Raw genomic sequence first — 19,062 nt, 5'->3', positions numbered from 1 at the left:
AGCTGCATCTGTCATCCCCCGCTTGGGTTCCATCGCTCACTGCGGGATAGAGGCAGAGCTACCCAACCGCACCTCAGCGACCCTGCCATGGGCCAGCAAGTGCCTCCTGGCCTCTGCCCACCATGTCCAGATAGCAGAGAGCAGCTCCAGGCTGACAGCCTGCTCTGCTTCGGGAGGGGAAGGCCCAGCCTCAGAGCCATGCTTAGTGGAAGGAATAAATACAGACAGCTCAGGTTACACCAACTCCAACACTGTACTGTGTACCAAGCATCACAACAAGGCCAGCAGGGTAGTTAGTGTTACTGCTTCGGCTGCAGACCGGACTTCATTTAAAACAGGATTGTAAACATACAGTAAAATCAACATGTAAACAGAATCAGGCTCAATGACTGCAAATCCGTGTGCACGTCCCACACCTCCCACAATGTAGTTCCTCCCTGTGGGATATTTACACAAGCTGTGGCTAGAAAAACCCAGCTGTACCTGTCTGCCCCACCCCAGCCTCGCTCAGACATTCGGTCTGTTCCTTTTAGTGCTCGCTGCACACTTTTCTCACACCACTTCGGAGAATCCTGCATTTTATGGCATTTTCCCATTGGATGGCCAGTTTTAAAGGATTCCAGCCACTGTTTCATTAGTATCTATCCCACCCCCACCTCCCCATACAGTGCATCGATTACTGACTGTGCAACACAGAGGGCTTACACACACTTCGCTACTCATGAGGCTATTTCCAACAGGGAAGGCAAGCGACTATTCACACCCTGCACAAGGGGAACAGGCACCTGCTGCCCTCCGAGTGACCCTGTTTCAATCCTGTTCCCACAGAGGGCATTGCAATGAGTCCCAGCCTTTGCTCCCTTCACAAGGTGACTCTTCAGACAGGCCAAGTGCGGCTGTCAGGCCAGACACTGTAATACTGGCCGCGCTTGTGAGGGTCTCTGGGGCAATTATCTGCCACCTAACGCTTGATCTGATGTCACATTGCACAGGAGTTACTCAGCATGGCCAACCCTCAGAGACCGTGGAATATCGGATTTTCCTAACTTCATTAAGCAATAGTCAGAGGTGCACAACTGATGGCTTGGCAGCCCAGAGCCTGTCCTTCAGCCACACCAAGCCGGCAGGGAGTGCGATGCCCACGTCTCGCAAAGTGGCTCCTACCACACCCCTCCACTCTACTGGGAGGGGAAGAATGGGGAGCGTCACATGGTTCTGGTAACGTTATCAGCCGCCCTAGCCCTTGGTGTCCAAGTCCCAGAGACACAGCATCACACAGCCCAGCCCCAGAGGGGCGGCACTGACAAACAACAGAATTTTCTGAACAAAATGCCAGGAGTTCACTCTCCTTGGTTGCATGATTGCTAAGAATAGGACAGCGTTGACAGAGGAAGAGATACTGACACTGACAGACACAATCACAATGGAGCCTCTGAGACCAGAAAAATTAGACAGCTTCCATGGTAGCAGATGTGGTTATCAGTGCACAGGTGCATACGGGACAGAGAAGGGAAAGAAACACCTTCATGACTACAGACTGCAGCTCCAGTAGGGACCAAACACACACCCAGTATGCCCCCCTTCTACCACTCCAGTCCATTACGGACTGACATCACTGACATCTGACCAGCCCTCCCACACCACACAGACTGTCACCAATTCAAAGCATGACTCTGGCACTGATCTAATCACAAGGACTCTGAATCTGGGCCTTGTTCTTTAGATCAGCTAGAGCTGGGAATTTTGTGGAAGCCCATTGTTCGGCCCTCGAGGGAACTTAATGCCCAAGGGACCCTACCGGGTTCCCCACTTTGCCAGCAGCCCAAACAGCACTGACCGATTCTGTTGGGAAGGTCACCGACCCCAGTCCCAGAGAGGAAACAGAAAACATCCCCTGCCCCACTGTAATAGCCCTGGGTTTGTTTGGCTTGCGTGCCTGGAGAGCACGTGGATCTCGGCTGTTGGAGAGTTACGAGGAAGCAGGTAAGTTCTCTTTGCACAGACAGCAGGGCAGACAAACTGCAGCCCCCAAGACAACACAGATGTGCATGTTGCAGGGTCGGGCTGTGCCAGGGTAAGCCGTTCCCTGCTGGTGGCCTCTGCAGGATGCTCTCCCAGTTACAGCTGAGGATGGCTGCTGGGTGCCATTTTAGGTAAGTTAGGTGCAGACCATGGTGGGCAAATTCTGAGCACGTGTCTCAGTGTCCAGTCTGAGAAATGCTGGGAAATTGCTGAGGAAACAAGAGACCTGACTCCATGGGCTGAGTACAAAGGCAGGGCTGGAAAGTGTGAGTGGACCCTTCCGCGAAGAGTGTCAGAACCCATCCGCCCAGCTCCCCCAGCACCAGGCAGCGGGAAGGAATGCTGCAGGCTAGAAATTGCAACTGCAGATGGAAGGAGGCTACAGTGAGTTGACAGCAGCCAGGGGAGGGAAGTGTGCTCTGCTGGCCTCCAGGAAGCACCCAGCTGTATGTGTGAAGAGAGCACCATTCACAATCTGTGAGAACAGCTCACTCAAGCACAGTAAGAACTCTGCACGTGTGGAAGCAAGAGGGAACTGCTCTGGGTTGCACGTGGCCCCAGCTTTCCCCAAGACCTCTCTGTGCATCAGTGGATCTCAGTTTGTTTAAATGAGGTGGCAAAGACATTAGACTCTTCCCTCTAAATGCTTCCTTCTCAGATTAGCTAGGCTACGGGCAGGCCAAAGTTTGCACGTCCTGTTCCTAATGCAATAGGAGGCTGTATTTGCCCCACAGTGCTTTACGGGAATCTGCCAAGGAGCTAATTACTGTACAATATCATAAACCAATACATGATTATATACACCAAGTCTAGACATTTCCTATGCAACCCCCACGGTAAACACGCACAGCACTAAACAAGCTGTTTGCTTAGGGCGGAAAGAAGTGACTCTGAAGCGATGTCAGCTACGCTTGAAACAGTGATGTCACAGCCCTCCACTTAACAGCCTCAGACAGACACTTCGGGCAGCTGCAATGGGAGTCATTTTCGCAGAAGCAGCACATCATGGCAGGGGAGCTACACACAACTTCACAACACAAACACAACAGGGGACAAGGGCTAACCACAGCACAAGACACCAGCGTTCGAGTCTAACACTGCTCAGTTAGGCCGAGGGACGCTCTAATCGTCCAATTTTCCTTCACGGATGTTGTCAAATGAGAACGGGAGGAACTTGAATCCAGTGCCAATGTAGAACTTACTCTGGAACTCAACCCTGCAAAAGAGAGAGAGCGAAAATGATCATTCCTCCAACACAAGCAGCTATTTACAGTGTCAGAAGCGAAGTGGGGACTGGCTACAACCTCGTTAAATCTGCATATCGGGACAGGCAGATGAAATGAAGCTTTCAGTAGCACAGTTGGGATCAGGACCCAACTGAACTATTACAGATTTCTCCTCTCCCCCAGCTCCTGGGCAGAATGGAGAAAAAACTGTCAAAATGCTGCTTTCGTGGAGAAAGATCAATTTTACACGAGCAACAAACATGGGGAGAAATCCACGAAGCTGGTGTCACATGGAACTATTTAGAGGATAATGAAAGGAACATGTGTCTCCTACAGGATATTGTTTTTATAAAAATCACATTCTACAGATTATACTTATAACTAACACATGATCATGATCTCTCATGATCTTATGCTGGCGTTTCCCACGGCAAAAAGACACCCCAAAACTCCACCAGAACGCTGAAAGAACAAACAAGTGAAAGTATCAGCATTCGCTGTGCACGTATGCATTTCCTTGGGCTGAGGGCTGTAAGAATGCCTGCAGTCCTCCTCTCTCTCACCTTAGTCATTGCATTTTTCTTGAAAAATTAAAAGGAGAGATTGGACCAACACTCGGGGGCAATCTAGAGAACCCCTCTGCTCCAGCCCTTGGGAAGGGCCAGGATGGTTCTCGGCAGAAGATTCTTGAGGGCTTTGCCCAGTTACACTTTAAAACATCTTGTGCAACTGAGTTTCCACCAACTTACCTTGGAAAACTGATGGCCCACACCATTAGGACATAATGCCCAGACAAAGTGGAGACGATAAAACTTCCTCCTCACACCCTTTGCCCATCTTGGATGGAGCCCTGCGCCCAGGGGGAGCTTGCTATAGGATCAGGGCCTTAGACCAAGCCTGGCACAACGGGGCTCTGATCTCAGTTGGGGCTTGGAGGTCTTGCAGTCTTTGACCTGAACTAGTGGTTTTCCCAGAAATCTGATCTAGACCTGCCCAATTGAAGCTGCAAGCCGCTGTATTGGGAGCCCTCACAAGCTACAGGCACTGTTATCACTGAAGGCTCTGACACGGTCCCCAACCCATTATAAAATGCAGTCACGTGGAGCAAAATGGCCTTTCTGGGTTCTGACACCCTCCCGTCGGAGCATTTGGTCTCCCACAAATCAATGCCAACATTCCCTAATGCCACTAAATCCACATGACCAATGGTCGCTCTTGCTAAAGTCCTGGTCAGGATTATTTCAAAATGGTACAAATGGGGACAGGAAATATTACACGGTCCCCTTCTCCCCCAAAACTACAGAAAAAGTGTGCTACACTGAATGAAACATTTCAAGTTTTAACTTTTCTTATTAAATGCTTTGGAACTTCCCTCTCCCTCCCCTGCACGTTCTTGAGCCCCCTCAGAGTCGTCTGGGTTTAGCTGTTGAAGAACATTTTCCCTGGCCCTCAGTAAGTGCTCTTGGAGAAACAGAGATATGCACATCATCTCAGAACCTCGGCATTAACTTTGCTCTTTCATTTGTTTTCCGTAATAAATTAAATTGGAAAGGAATGACCCTGGACAGCTGCCTGAGGGTCAAACACTGCAAAATATGGAAAGAAAAACCATGATTCATAATAAAAACAAGTGCATGTTTCTGTGTGCCCCATGAGAAACCCTTTCCATTCTGCTGTCCACTGGAACCAAATTGGCACTCTGAGGAACCAGATGTCTCTCTCAGGAGCTCTAGCAGAGTAATTTTTCAGCATTATTTTAGGACACATTTTGCATTATGAATAATTTTAAAATGGAATACACTGAAAAATGTCACAAGGACACTGGGAACATTATTTGGAAAGCAACCAAACTCGAGAAGTCCTGAGCGACTACCACGACACAGCTTGCAAAGTCACTGACAGCCCAGTCTGCAAAGATGACACTCTCCTGACACAGCCAAAGAGTGAAGCGTTCAGACAAACAACATTCTGCTAATAGATTCTCCTGCCTGCCTGTGCACACAGGGACCGAGCTCCCTGCTAAGGAATCCCTGGGATGAGCCAGGAGTTTCCGCAAGGGAGCGAAAGCTTTATTGCCCAGGTCATGTGTTTTGCAGGAACCCTGACAATAAGCACCCTGTGACTAATTCCTATTCTGTAAGCGAGGGGAAATAAGAGGGGAGCGAGGGGAGCATTTCAGTCCCACACATTGCAACCATGACTGCTAATCTTTCTGATCCACCCTGATCAGGCAGCTACTATCAGGTATGCTCAAAGTCCTTGTCACAACCTTAGGTACCCTAAGTCTAAGAGAAGCTGCTGCAGCATGGAAATAGCGGGGATAAGTAGATGATTATACCAGGTCACTTTCATTTAACAGAACTCCAAAATCTAAGGAAAGAAAGTTCCTGCCATGCTTCTTCACGTTTGCTCCCAGGAAGATCCAGAGCACATTGCTCTGCTTTGCAGTAGTGGATGCCTGCCCCAAGTGTGCTTGCTTCACTGCATAACTTTGTAAAGTGTCTCTTGTTTCTGATCAAGTGCCATGGAAGAATTCACGAAATGGTTAGCTCTGCACTTCAAGTAAACAGGGACTTAAAAGGATTTTTTGGTTTGTGCTAAAGCCCCGGACCTTCCCTCTCAGGGTTTTCATATTAACAGGCCTCTCCAACCCACCGCTTGTTGGCACAGCACGCCTAGGGATTTTCCCATGAGATCCCCAGGAACTGCAGGGTCACAGGTAAAGTGCTTTCCCCAAACTGAGGGCATCTACAAAGTCAAAGTCAAATTTTCATGCTTGCGTATAAGCAGCAGTGCACCATCCAGGTGCCTAAGTGGGTGCTGAAGTGTTGATTTGGGAACCCAATTCAGGGCCTGCCCTTGAAAGAGGTGCCTCCTTCGCTTTGAAGTCAAGTGGCCCTTGCCTGTGGTTAGATTCTTCAGGATTATTAGGCTTCCCCAAATATTCAGTCAGGTTTTATCTTCAGCATGGCTGATCGCCCTTCCCACGCGTAAATGAAATGGCGATACTCTTGCTTATGGTCACGAGATTTGCCTGGAGCTCAGGGCCTTTTACAAACTAAAAAACAACAAACAGTTGTGAACCAGTGGGCGGGGATCTGGGTCTCACTACACCCACGTCTGCCCACTGGATTCCAAGCCCATCCATGCCTCCTAGGAAGGAATACTCCCCCTCTGGCGACAGAATGCCAAGAGCTTCACAGGGCAGTCGGTGTGCGCCTGTCCATCCATCCTGATCTTAGTTCTCAGTTTACAGCTCAGAACAGCTGGCCACAAAGCAGGACATTAATATTCCTTTTTATTTGTTTTACACGGCTGTTTGCAGCTTACCACGTTTGCTGTGTATGAAGTCTATTTTGACATCACCACCCAAAACTGCAACCCTCCCCGCTGGGGACCCCACCATTTGGAGTGATCCAGACATCGCGTGACTTGGAAGCAGTTGCATGCAAGAAATTAATGCTTCACAGCCAAAAGGGATATTTAAGATCCATGTCGTTGCCCTCCAATGGCTGAGCAACAGTGCATTCTATGAGCATTTGTGAATCACTGGCATACAGCTCAGACAACACAGAGCAAGAAAAAAAAAAAAGCTCTCCACATGCCTGGAAGAGAAGCACCCTGAGCTGCAAGCATTTGCCATCGGGGTTGTCTTATGCACTCAGAAAAAAAGAATGCAGACTAAAACCTTCACCAAAGTTTAGCAACAGCTGCCAGAATGCCATAATTCTCTATAAACCAGCTGACCTTCCTCAACTTGGACTAGTGTATTGCTGGGGTGATGGAAATGGATCTGGAAGTCCAGCATGGAAATGAATTGCAATTAGCTGCTAAGGCAGTGTCTGGTCCTTTCACTGAGTTCCCGCAGCACCAACAATTAGGCAGGTTAAATATCACTCAGAGAAAAAGTCTGCATAGCTGACTCCATCTTTAATTGGGTTTCCTACAATAGTTGTAAGGACTTGGAACTTCCCTGCTCTGTAACTTTAACAGTATGTTTTAGATGCAGATGCACGGCAGCCGGGTAACGGACGAGGTGCACCATTCACAGGGTGCTGCGTGGGGTTAATTCACTGGAGTCAGGGATGGGTAACAGGTTGGGAAAAATTGATGCTTGAGTGACCTGAGCCAAGTCCGAATTGTACGGTTCCTCTGGAACACTTGCAGGTTGAGATTCATTAGTTCTAGTGCTTCTCGCACCCTCGGCCTGAAGCTGACAGCGTGGCTGCAGAGATAATCCTCTCCCCGGCAACAAATGCCAAGCCAAACCTTTAGCCTCCATGAGCTGACCTGATGTCTCCTGTCTGACACATGCTGCTACCCATCCGTTCCAAGCAGCACTCAAGGAGCACTCCTAATCCTGCTCACAGGGAGCTTCCACACATCCCTCCCAACTGGAGCACACCAGCAACCTTCAGTGACTTCCTGGCCAACTGCACAACCACCCCTGTCATTCTAATGGGTGGGAAAGGGAAGCTCCGAGTCCCACTCAGCCCTAGAGATCTGTTTGGAGGACTGTTTCCTCCGAGAAGGCAGCTCCACAAACACTCAGAAATGCAACGCCAATTTATAAATGTCAGGTCCACGGGGGTCGGCTGATCACAGGCCCGTGTCACTAGATAAGCTCTGTCTCTCTCCAAGGTTTAGGAACTGGGGTTTCAAGGAAGTGAACGACACGCCTGGCTGTGTTTAATTCAAACAGCGATGCCACAAATTGTATTAATGAAAAGCAAATACAGAGATAAAGGAGATTTTTAAAACAAGCAGGCAAGTTACTAGCCAAAGGGAAACAAAAGCCGTAGCCTGCATTTCCAACACAGCTGGGATCTGGTAAGGGGGAACTAAAGACGTGCAAGGACGAGGCCACTGCCACAGTAATGTTTCAACAGGTCATGAAACATTCGCCAAACCCACAGTCCAGGTTACCGATGGAGGAAGCTGTATTTTCTGAAAAAGTACAAAATAAATCTTCTCCAATGGGGCGTGACAGGCAGACCTCACATTCCTCTGATTTCCACCAGCAAGGCACATGTTAAATGACTCCTCTGTTCCATGAAGACTGAGCCACCCACCCACCCCATAGCATTCCAGATTGGTGACTCCTCATCCCCAGCTACAAACAGCCAACTAATCGGACACAACCCTCTTCCAAAGCTGCTCCTCCGAGGACAGCTGCACGTGGTCCCGTTGTTCTTTTGAGTTTTCATGTTAAAAAAGACAGCACTGGAAGTGCTAGGATTTCATTAGACTACAAAGAAATGCTAAGAGGAGACTGTTTGGAGACCAAGAAACTTGTAACTAATTGTTCCACAGGGATAAAGTAACCCAAATGACAGTCTCAGCACAGTACTTGAGATCTCATGCTATCTTGCTAAATTGCTTTTCCCATCAGCAAACTTTTATGAGCAGATTTACTCTTATGGAGTTTACAGGTTTGAGGCACTTATGTTTAGGGGAAATATGACTTCACTCTTGAGTTATGCTTCTGTAATTTCCCAGTAAATGCTCTGCAGTTGTTCTACACAACAAGTGTGTTCCATGTTGTTACGGTCATTTCTTGGCTCAAGAAGTCCCACTGTCTTCTGTCAGCTTGCCTCCCACTGGGATGGTGCCACCTTCCCTGTAGTGTTTCCATGAGCTTAATATTTTTAAAAATTGTGCTTAAAAATCTGGCATTGTGCAAAGCTTCTCCCTAACAGTGAACGTGCACTTTCAGCTACATTGTGGACCATATAAATCACACATGGCCTGTACCACTGATTGCAGGTAGCTTTGAATCAGGCCCCTGCATACGTACGGAGGCTATGACTGTTTAGCAGAAGAGGTGTATATTTTAAAATATACCTGCTTCATTTATTTCAGTCCATACTTTCAGAATATTTTTCTTTTGAAAAATCAGTTTTTTAATTTTGAAGGAAAAAATTGTAATTTTTTTTTACATTTTTGCAAATGTGTGATGGAATGTTGCAGCTCAGACAGGAGATTTAGATGGCCAGCTACTAATTCAAAGATGCAGTTAAACATCTGAAGAGTATGAACACCATATACAAGTTGATGCACTGTTCACTGTCTGATGAGAGATAACTCACTACAGTGGGTGCAAGATCAAAGTTCTTTTCACTGGACTTTGCTGTTACATACTGCCAATGACTGCTGTGTGAGGACAAGGAACACCAGCTAGAAGCAATGGGCTCTAACATAACCAATGTGAAATTTTCTAGGCTGGATGCCAGGAAAAACAGAAACGCCATCCAACAGCCATTTTCGGGAGTTGCAGACAACTGTAGTAGAGATCCCCTCCCTACATAAGATGGCTACGCTGTAGAATTCCTGTATGAATCATGACTTTGTGGTTTGAATTCTGAAGATCCCGGAGCATACTGGAAAGCTTCAATATGCACCTGGAATCTGTGCCATTAGGGGGTGCAAAAGGACTAAGTTTTCATCCCAAAAAGAAATCAGAGGAAGTCCAAAAAGCTGCAGTTGTCATTACCACCACATTTTATTTCTTACTGGAAAAATACACAAAAGACTCCAAAGAGTTTTATTTCTTCTCCTGGTCTCAAAGTCCCACTGGGTTTGGCTGTCCAGCCACAGGACTGCCAAGGCACTCAGGACAGAAAAAATGGTGCTGTTTATTTTCAACGAGCGCCTAAAAGAGCCCTGCGCTCCTACTTTCAGACTGTAACTGGGACGTTTCACAAAAGGAAACGGACAGAACCACAAGTAAGTGAGCTCAGAGCAGGACCAAACACCTCACAAGCTACATTTGCGATTTTGCTTCATGCTTTCGGCCAACCATGAAAAACTCAGAACTGACCCAACAGAATTACTGGAGGAGATGGGCAAGGAGGAGAAGAGAGTTACTCACAGGCTCTCCTGCCTAGTTCTATGTGTAGTTTGAGGGGACCCAAGAGCTAGCTAAATCAATGCCTTTTTTTGTATTGTCCCTTTGATCACACCAGAGAGATAGCCTGCCACACTGGAAGTCAAAGTGGAATAACTGCTCTTTAAAAGCAGGGACTAGGAACTCACTCTGGGCCTGGGTGGAGAGAAAGCGATTATGCTCCACTGAATAATCTCACTTCTCTTCACTTACTGACTCCCTGAATACACACAATCTGAACTACCAGCTGAGCAGGACTAACCAAGAACAGTGACCAGTGGGTCTTTTTAGACACACAGAGGGTAACATTAAGGCTTTGTCTACACTGCGCTTTTGATGGTAATACTTTTGTCATTCAGGGGTATGAAAAAACGCCCCCCTGGAAGAGAATAGTTTTACTGAAAAAAGCGCCGGTGTGAACAGCGCTTTGTTGGTGGGAGAGCTCTCCCGCCGACAGAGATACCGTCTCTCATGGGGGTGGACGTATTTTGACGTCGGGAGTGGCTACACTGCGCACCTTTTAGCGGCACAGCTGTGTCGCTAAAAGGTGCGCAGTGCAGACATAGCCTTTATTTGTTCTACGCAAGTTAAATGTAAGGAAGGGTGTGACGTGAAGAACAATGGACAAATCATTTGATATCTAAACCGAGGAAACACCAAAGAGAATCTGCTACACTGGCTGTATAAAACCTCGTCACTGGATTGGACCAATGGCCTAGAGCTCAGAGAGCTCCTAACATTACATTTTAAAAATGCAGTTTGAGTTCCAGGAAGAAGTTCCAGATTCTGCCTTGAAAGCCACAAGGCAGGAAGAGAGTAGTCAACACACCGAATACAAGAATAAACTTTCTTAAGATAGCCAGACCCCAGTTTAAAAAAACTACTTCACTTTCTATAAAAAAAGGGTGAAGAAGCAAATCTGAAGCTAAAGGTCTCTTCCAGTCAGGGCTGACTTTGACCCACTAGTGTAGTTTGCTGCTGGGAGTAAGGTGAATACCTACGATAACCAACAAGCTACCTGAAAGAGAGAAACTCCTCCAGGCTCTTCGGCTGCAACCCTCCGCATTTGTCAACTGCTACACAGGGATCAGTAACCCTCCGCATTTGTCAACTGCTACACAGGGATCAGTAACAGCCTTCTTCATTCCACCCACCCTCACTGGCTGCTGTCTAAGCAGGGCTTTCTTTCACTTTAAGCTGAACTGAGAGGCACATAATGAGTTACTCAAAGAATCAGGGTTTCACCGTGACCTCTGCCCAGACCACTGGTTTAATCTCTCATATCACAAAACACAGCTGTCCTTTCTGGAAACAAGTCTACTTCTCTTGCAGAATATAGACAGTTCTCTTGACCCCAGCTCAAGATCTGGATCACCAGATCTCGATAACTATCACCCCAGGCTGAGGTGTAACTGCTATTGTTCTGTTCTGCTCCATTTTCCTGAGAAAGAATGAACTAACTAGATAACTGCAGTTCCATGTGCGGTCAGCAATCAATCAATCACTATGTAACATCATTAAGGAGACAAGAGGAACAAATGCCATAATCAGGCAACACAGCAAAACAGAGAAACTGCTGAAGGGCCCAAACTTTCCATACCCCCAGAGCAGGCTGCCTAGAAAGGTTTAGCTGGTTTCAATGGTACTTTGTTGTGCATAGAACAGTTATGCCAGCTACTCTGAACGCATGCCTAGTGACTTAACTGTAGAGGACGGGAGTGAGGAATATTATTGGGACCACGAAAGCAGAAAATAAGGTCCCTAACCTTCATGAGGTTTTGCTGCCAGCTATAGAACAAGCACCTAGTTTAGTTACACTCAGTACACTGTCCGAGCAGCACCAGGCAATGCCGGTTTCAGCACGTGATTACCAATTCTCTGAATTTTATAACTGAAGCCTAAACTTTGCTTGGGGTGGGGTGGGGTGGGACGGGACAGCAAGGCAAGCACATACAGCTTTCTAGGAGACAGCATTCAGAGTGGTGGTGAATTATCTTGCTTATAATAGCTTTAAAACCTCTACATTCCAGTAAACTTACCAGTGCAAGCGGAGTGCATGAAGGAAAGCTGACAGGCCCTCCATGATCAGAAGGATTGCCACAGTCAAGGTAGCGAAAGCAGCAAATATGAAGAACAAAACAAAACCTCCAGCCAAACTTCTCACACTGAGGCCGATGTGGATCACCATGGTCCAGAGCACCTCGGAAAGCTCTGCAGGAAGAAGAGCAGGAAGAATACTGCTTATTTCAGGGTGGTTGTGGTTTATTTCATTGGGAGTGGGCTTTAGGTAACCTTCCGAAATAGCCCGTTCCCACCCCGCTGGGACTGTTTCTAGCCCTGCAGGAGCCGGAAGGATGGTTCTGCTTGGGCTGCTTGTGAAGAACAAGAAGTGCTTGCAGCCAGGTAACTCAGGACCTGAAGTCCAATTCCTGGCACAGGCTTCAAGGCCAGAGCTGCCACTTACTCAGTGCTTTAAATTCCATCCTCTTCTCCTGAGCCCAGGATGCTCTTCATAAACACAGCCTGCATAAGCAGACCCTGGGCAGCAACCGCTCCTGCCTCTTACTACAGACACAGTCACCCACACCAGAATGGAGCAACATTCCAGCTGCCGCACTACATGAGAGGAGCAAAGAACTTACCAAAAAAAAAAACCACCAAAAAATCCTTGGCCAAGGTTAATGGGTAAGCTGAACCATTCTAGTCTACGAAAACTAACACATGAAACCGATTCTTCACACACAGACCATAACACAGGTTGGCCAACGCACAGCCCGTGAGCTAAAGGTGGCTGCACAGCGATCTGCAATGGATTCCACTCATCCAGCGTGCAATACTTCATCCTGGGTCTATGTAGTCTAAAGAGATTGCAACTCTGCATTAATGGCGAAGGCAGCTGCAAGCTGCTCCATTTTATGCAGATTCCTTTGGGCTCCTGACAAGTTACTACTGTAGCTCCCACCGCTGAGCTAAATTTGGGTGCCACTGTCACAAGTGCCACTAGTCTATACGCACTCTTCATGACACACTGAGGTTCAATGACAAGCAAAGGCTAAAATCCTGATGACCGTAGTCAATACTCCCTGCCAACCCTGAGCCCAGCACAGCCTGACCCTACCACACTGACCAAACGCACTCCTGTACACTCACCCTCCATATGAGTGTAATGGTCTGTGTACAAAATATGCCTTGTGACGGATCATTTGAAAAACTTATATCAAGATGAAACGTACACAGCAATATTACAGATAAAGTCATGAAGATGAGCTGAAATGACTGAAATATGTTTACCAGACAAATCTGGGGAAGGGGTAAAACTGGTTTCTCAAAGACAAAATACAAGGTGACGCCTCTCACCAGGTGTCAAAGTTGATTAGACATCACCAGGCAAGTGGCCTTGCTTTGGCAGTAAAGTGGGGCAGGAACCGATCAATTTTCATTTTAACAAATGACATGAGACTCCATGCCTCTATCCTTGCATCTGGAAAGGACTAGGGACTTTGTGAAAGATTTGTAGGGAACGTGGTAAGGGTTTTACCTTGAACCAAGTCTAGTTTGTCAAGTCTTAGCTACTAGGAAGCAGAGTAACAGCCGTGTTAGTCTGTATTCACAAAAAGAAAAAAGGAGTACTTGTGGCACCTTAGAGACTAACTAATTTATTTGAGCATAAGCTTTCATGAGCTACACGAAATTTATAAGATCTTCTGTATTTTCCACAGTATGCATCCGATGAAGTGAGCTGTAGCTCACGAAAGCTTATGCTCAAATAAATTGGTTAGTCTCTAAGGTGCCACAAATACTCCTTTTCTTTCTACTAGGAAGCGTTATCTTTCTTTCTCTATTTCTGACTTTAGCACCTAATACTTGTACTCACTTAAACCATCTCTTTGTAGTTACATAAACTTGTTTTTATTCTTTAATCAAAATGAATTCAGTGTTGTGTTCAAATAGAACTGTTTGGTAACTCCGATCAGAGCAGCAGACTGTTGTACACTGACCCCTGACGGGGCAATGGACCTCCAATATCTGAGATGTCCAGAAGGCTGGGCAATGCAGAACACATTTTGGGGAAAATCTGGGACTGAGAGGGTGGGGAGATCACCCTACAGGTAGTAACCAAGGCTGCCGGAAGCCAGAGAGTAGCTGGTGTTTGCTGACAGGCTGCTGGGGTCAGAGTGGCTGGACCAGGACTGCAGCTATACACAGACACTCAGGGTGTGACCTGCATGCTGTCCGGCTGTTTGTGAGTAGCCCACACTGGGGACTACATCAGCAAGTCACTGCCTTGCAACCTTGGGTGCCTCGCATGTGGTGACAACCCCTCACTGGTCTGGACTGCACCCCAGAATACATGACACACACACTAGGGTAGTTTCTCTCTGTGGCACATACACACATGCCTAGGCCACCTCCCCAGGACCTTTTTGTCCAGGTTGATCTTGAGATGCTGATCAAACCTCCAGCTTTGGGAAAGATACTTACGTGCATGGGCCAGGCTGAGAGCCCAAAGCCGCAGGTAGGACGCTGTGTTGGAAATGCACCCCAGACAATACTCAATGGTATGGATGGCCTGATGTACCACCGTATCCCCAAAATCAAACTGCAGAAAGAACAACAGAGCAAAGAGAAATTGAGACCATCTGCAAAGTAGTTGCAATGAGCAAGGGTTGGCAGATTAGGGAAGCGGCACCACTGTCTGGGGCTATTACAAGGGCACTATGTTTGTAGTTTGGGCTCTTACTGATCATTTCTTCTACTGGCCCTTTGGATATAGATCATTTAGGAAGACTATACCAAATATAATTTCACAATTGCAGTGAAAGTTGACACTTTTTGCTAAATCTGAGAAACTAATCAGAAATAATCATTCAACACTGTAATTTGTAGGCTTAAAAAACATCTACTTTCACATGACAGGCAATGAAAACAGTTATGATTGGAACCAGGATTTTACCAGGAAAAGACTGTTCAGTAAGAAGCGGTTCCGTATGAACACATGGGTAAGGGGTATCTATTTCTACAAAAGAGGAGAGGGATTACAAGTACAGTTTTCCCTCTCCACAGGAATGAGATAAATGTATGAAAAAAAAATCAGAAAAAGCCCGAGACAATACTGCATCTTTTGCACTGCTGTGGGAACTATGGAAGCAATCTCTCTGTGAAAGAAGAAATAATGCACAAAAAGTTATTTTGAAAATCTCATCTCTGCTTCACTTTTCCATCTGCAGAGTCTCTATGCCTTCCAAACATTTGGGCAATCAGTTCAAAATGATTTCAGAATAAATGTAGGAAAGTTTGCCACATTGCAGCTTGGAAAAAAGAGAGTCCGATGTTTCTGCATCTTGGAGTTAATCCATGCTCTGTGAACTTCTCCAAAGCACGTTATTAAAGGGGATGCAGAATTTTATGACACTGAGTGATCGGTGTTCCGAAAGGAGTATAGAATGCTATTTTTATTCTTGTTCCCCCCTTAAATAGCCAAAGCAATAAACATTTCAAACAACTATGTCAAACTAGCTGTTGAGAGCCCAGATCTCTCTTCACAGGAACATAAACTGCAAGAATTCCTCAGTAAAACCTTCTCTGTTTACCAGAGTCCTCTGTCCAGCACACACAGCAAGTCAGCGTAAAACAAACTGAATCCGACAAATATTTAAACAAGTAGTACAGCGCTTGGCAGAGTTAGTGAATAACTGCCAGGGAGACAACCACTCCTGTGCTTCAACCCAAAGATGCTCATGGGACGGCTTTAGCAGAGTTCCTGTAGCCTGATGGGTTATTTTTCACTCTGCTTAATTTAAAAAAAAAAGAAGAAGAAGTGTTTATGGGCCTGCATAGCATTCAAACGCGGCCAGACTGATCTGCATTACACCTATTTCACCAGCGCTAGGGCTCATCCCTAAGGGCAACAGCTCTCTTAAAAGATTCATGTTCAGGAAAATTTACAGAAACAAAGAAGCGTCTCATGGCAATGTTTCCGCAATTCCATGGCCTCTATGCATGCTGACCGTGGTTTCCGAATTATGCATTCCAAGTTCACCGTCACACAGCTGTTCCAGTTCTGAGGTGCTACCCTCATGTGGCACTACATTGAAAGCAGCAACTTGATAAAGGGGAGATTTGAGGGTACACCATGGTGGTATGTTTAGTTTGTCACCACACTTTGGTCTTGGAGACTTCGCTCCACTCAACACATTAAAAATTCACCCAGTCACGCACCTGAGATGGATAGGACAATATTCTGCTTCTAGTTACATGTGTGAACTGCACGGACATTACTGGGGTTACACACGGGGAACTAGAAGCTGAAATCTGACCCTCTAGGTCAACTCTTGAAACAAGCCCAAAAGTGCTACTGTCGGGGGAGGTTATCCACTGAGGCTTCTCTGCTGTATCGTTTGGATGCACTGAACATCCTTCTTCTTGAGGATTGAGAAGACCTCTACAGTTATTTCACCATCAGACCAACTTTTATCATTGTATCAACACAGTTCCCAGAGCCGCAAACACTATAGGGCTAAATAAAAATTTAATGATCCAAAGGTCTTCTGGGAACTGGAGTGGAACAGGAATTTGTATTTTTCTTAGCTGTGTGGAGACAATGGAGCTACACTAGCGCATTCTATCACCATTTGTTGCCATGAAGACCATGAGGAAAATCGCCTCTTGATTGTGAAGCAACCTATATCTTTATCAGTGTATGGATCAGCTTTCTTGTTTCGCTTAAAGGTAAAACAAGGACAAACAAAGCACCTGGTACACCAACAGCACAGACCCGCGAACAGAACAACTGCTCTTAAGGTTAACATACCGCCTCCAGAGATACAATCTGTTACCTTGGCACGGCTAGAGTCTAGAGAGAGACCCACCCAAAGAGAATAACTTACACCACCAACTCTAGGACCACAGGAGGTAGGAAAAACATGATGAATAATGGTCTTTTGGTACGAAGAAGAGCAGAGAGGCTGGTTAGATTTCACAGTCTATTCCAAAATGGTATTTTATACTTCTCCAACTCTCAGAGAATCTAACTATTTGTGTCTGAATATGAGCAATTCTCACCAATAAACGCCCCCTTTTAAAGAGAAAAATATTGATTCTCTGGTCATCAGCTAGTCCAATTTTGTATGTTCCAATATTTGGCCGCATTTGTTTCGGGCAACATTCAGTCAATAGAATACCTAGCTCTGGATGACAGCTAGGGAAAAAAAAAATCTATAAAGTAGTTTGCAAAAACACCCCAGACGTTCCTGGAGACTGTTGTATCTGTTTTGTCAAAGTGTTAACAAAGACAGTCTTGCTTCTCCAGCAACTCTATATTATAAACATTTAGAAGCCCCTTGTAGATCTTTTGATCGACAGCTGTGCAGGTCAACTGAGAAGCATTTGCAATCTAAAAATCAAGGGAGATAAGAAAGCAAAGCACAATTTAAAGAGATGAAGCAATACAGACAAGGGTTTTTTAAACGGAGAGGATATTGTATGGAGTATTAGAAATGGCTCATGACACGTAAATAGCTACAGCTAATGGGAAAACAAGTCACATGGCACGGAAAAAAGGAAATCATGTGTTAATTCAGCAGGTGATTTCCATCAATGGGAAATGGTGCAGATACAGATGAATGCAAAGCCGGCTGTCATCTTACCGCCTCATCCTCTGCAGGCTTGTAAACATAAATTTACATTTAGTGCAGAGTCCCACAGTCATAACATTAGTCACGAACACAAGGTTAATAAATCCCTTATTCACAGGGCACATTTAAGTGGTAGCACTTAGCACACATTGTGCAGGCAGCGTAACGCAGAGGAACAGCAGTCCACTACGCTGTCCAAACAGGCAGCAGAATGTCCCCAAGATGATCAATACTATCACTTTCTCTTTTTCTCCCCAGGTGTGGTAGGAAAGGCAGGGCAGTTAGGAAAACATGTTAAAGTGAATCTGAAACAAGAGTTGAGTACTCAAGTACTACGGCACTTGGATTTATTTTAAACACAGGCTTATAATGCCTGACAGATAAATAAATAGAGTAACTCAAATAACAAAACACACAATTACCATCTCAACTGGAGAGTAAACTGGGCAAAATGTGTCTGTGGCAACTGCCTAGATTTTACTGTTCAGCCTAAGGGAGGGTGGGGGGGAGCTTGCCTGTCAGGTGCTCATTCTTTGGGATAAGAATTCAGACAGAAAAGGCCACATATGTTCCTTGACCTGTGCAGAGAACTTTCACTGATGTTAACAGTCATGAGGATGAGTGGAAGGCGGCATGAGGAAGCAGGAAATTAGAATGGATCTGAATTTCTGCTGTTCCAGCTCCACTGGCAAGGTTGGTATCGAGTTAGGATCCTCAAAACTAGTAAATATATTAAGCAGGAAATAACCCTTTTCACTGCCAACTTTACAGTGGGGAAGTGAAGGACGATCAGCAGCTCACCTCATCGCCATCTTCAGAATGGGTGGAAAGCTGGTCATGCTGAATGATCTCTGCATCCTCCTCAGTTGGTCCGTTGCCCACCCGGATCCCACCGAAGTTGTGAGTTCCCTAAAACGTGCACAAAGAGAAAGAGCCAAGTGTTGCTGCGGTTTAGTGCAACATTTGCGGAGGGGATCAGAGACTGCATTTCGGACACCTCCAGAAAGCAGCAGCAGCTCAAAGAAAACCACACATTAAATGTTAAGAGTCAAGGCACAATAGTGTTTCACAAATGGAGTACACTGCTCTTCCTGACTGAGTGGGAAACACGTGCATATAACTGCTGGGTCTGAAAAACAGTGAAACCAATTTTGAATTAATTTTTGATGTTATAAAGCTTTACACAAAATAATTTCACCTTTGACCAAGAGCCACGTTCTCTCAGAGTGACACACAGGCTGAAATTGATGGGTTTTGTGCAATGATTTGTTAAAAGTTTCCAAGAGTTTTCGGA

General features: G+C 46.0%; 1 protein-coding gene across 8 annotated transcripts in view; it reads right to left on the bottom strand.

Annotated features, from left to right (window-relative positions):
* Positions 1–234: 234 nt before the first annotated feature.
* ATP6V0A1 (ATPase H+ transporting V0 subunit a1) overlaps positions 235–19,062 on the bottom strand; it is a 193,715-nt gene continuing 174,887 nt past the window's right edge. For 6 of the 8 annotated variants that reach the window (XM_078850747.1, XM_073326103.1, XM_073326095.1 and 3 more), the window contains 5 exons: positions 18,570–18,677; positions 17,781–17,798; positions 14,617–14,734; positions 12,174–12,345; positions 235–3,238 (listed from right to left, as the gene is read on the bottom strand). In XM_078850747.1, the coding sequence (XP_078706873.1) occupies positions 3,145–3,238; positions 12,174–12,345; positions 14,617–14,734; positions 17,781–17,798; positions 18,570–18,677 (510 nt within the window). In that variant the 3' untranslated portion in view covers positions 235–3,144. The remainder of the gene's footprint in view (positions 3,239–12,173; positions 12,346–14,616; positions 14,735–17,780; positions 17,799–18,569; positions 18,678–19,062) is intronic. The other 2 variants (XM_073326099.1, XM_073326101.1) reach the window with 1 other exon arrangement.

This window comes from Lepidochelys kempii, chromosome 27, assembly GCF_965140285.1.
Source record: "Lepidochelys kempii isolate rLepKem1 chromosome 27, rLepKem1.hap1, whole genome shotgun sequence".
Lineage (NCBI taxonomy): Eukaryota > Metazoa > Chordata > Testudines > Cheloniidae > Lepidochelys > Lepidochelys kempii.
The sequence above is the reverse complement of the archived record's forward strand: the minus strand, read 5'-3'. Positions and strand labels throughout refer to the sequence as shown.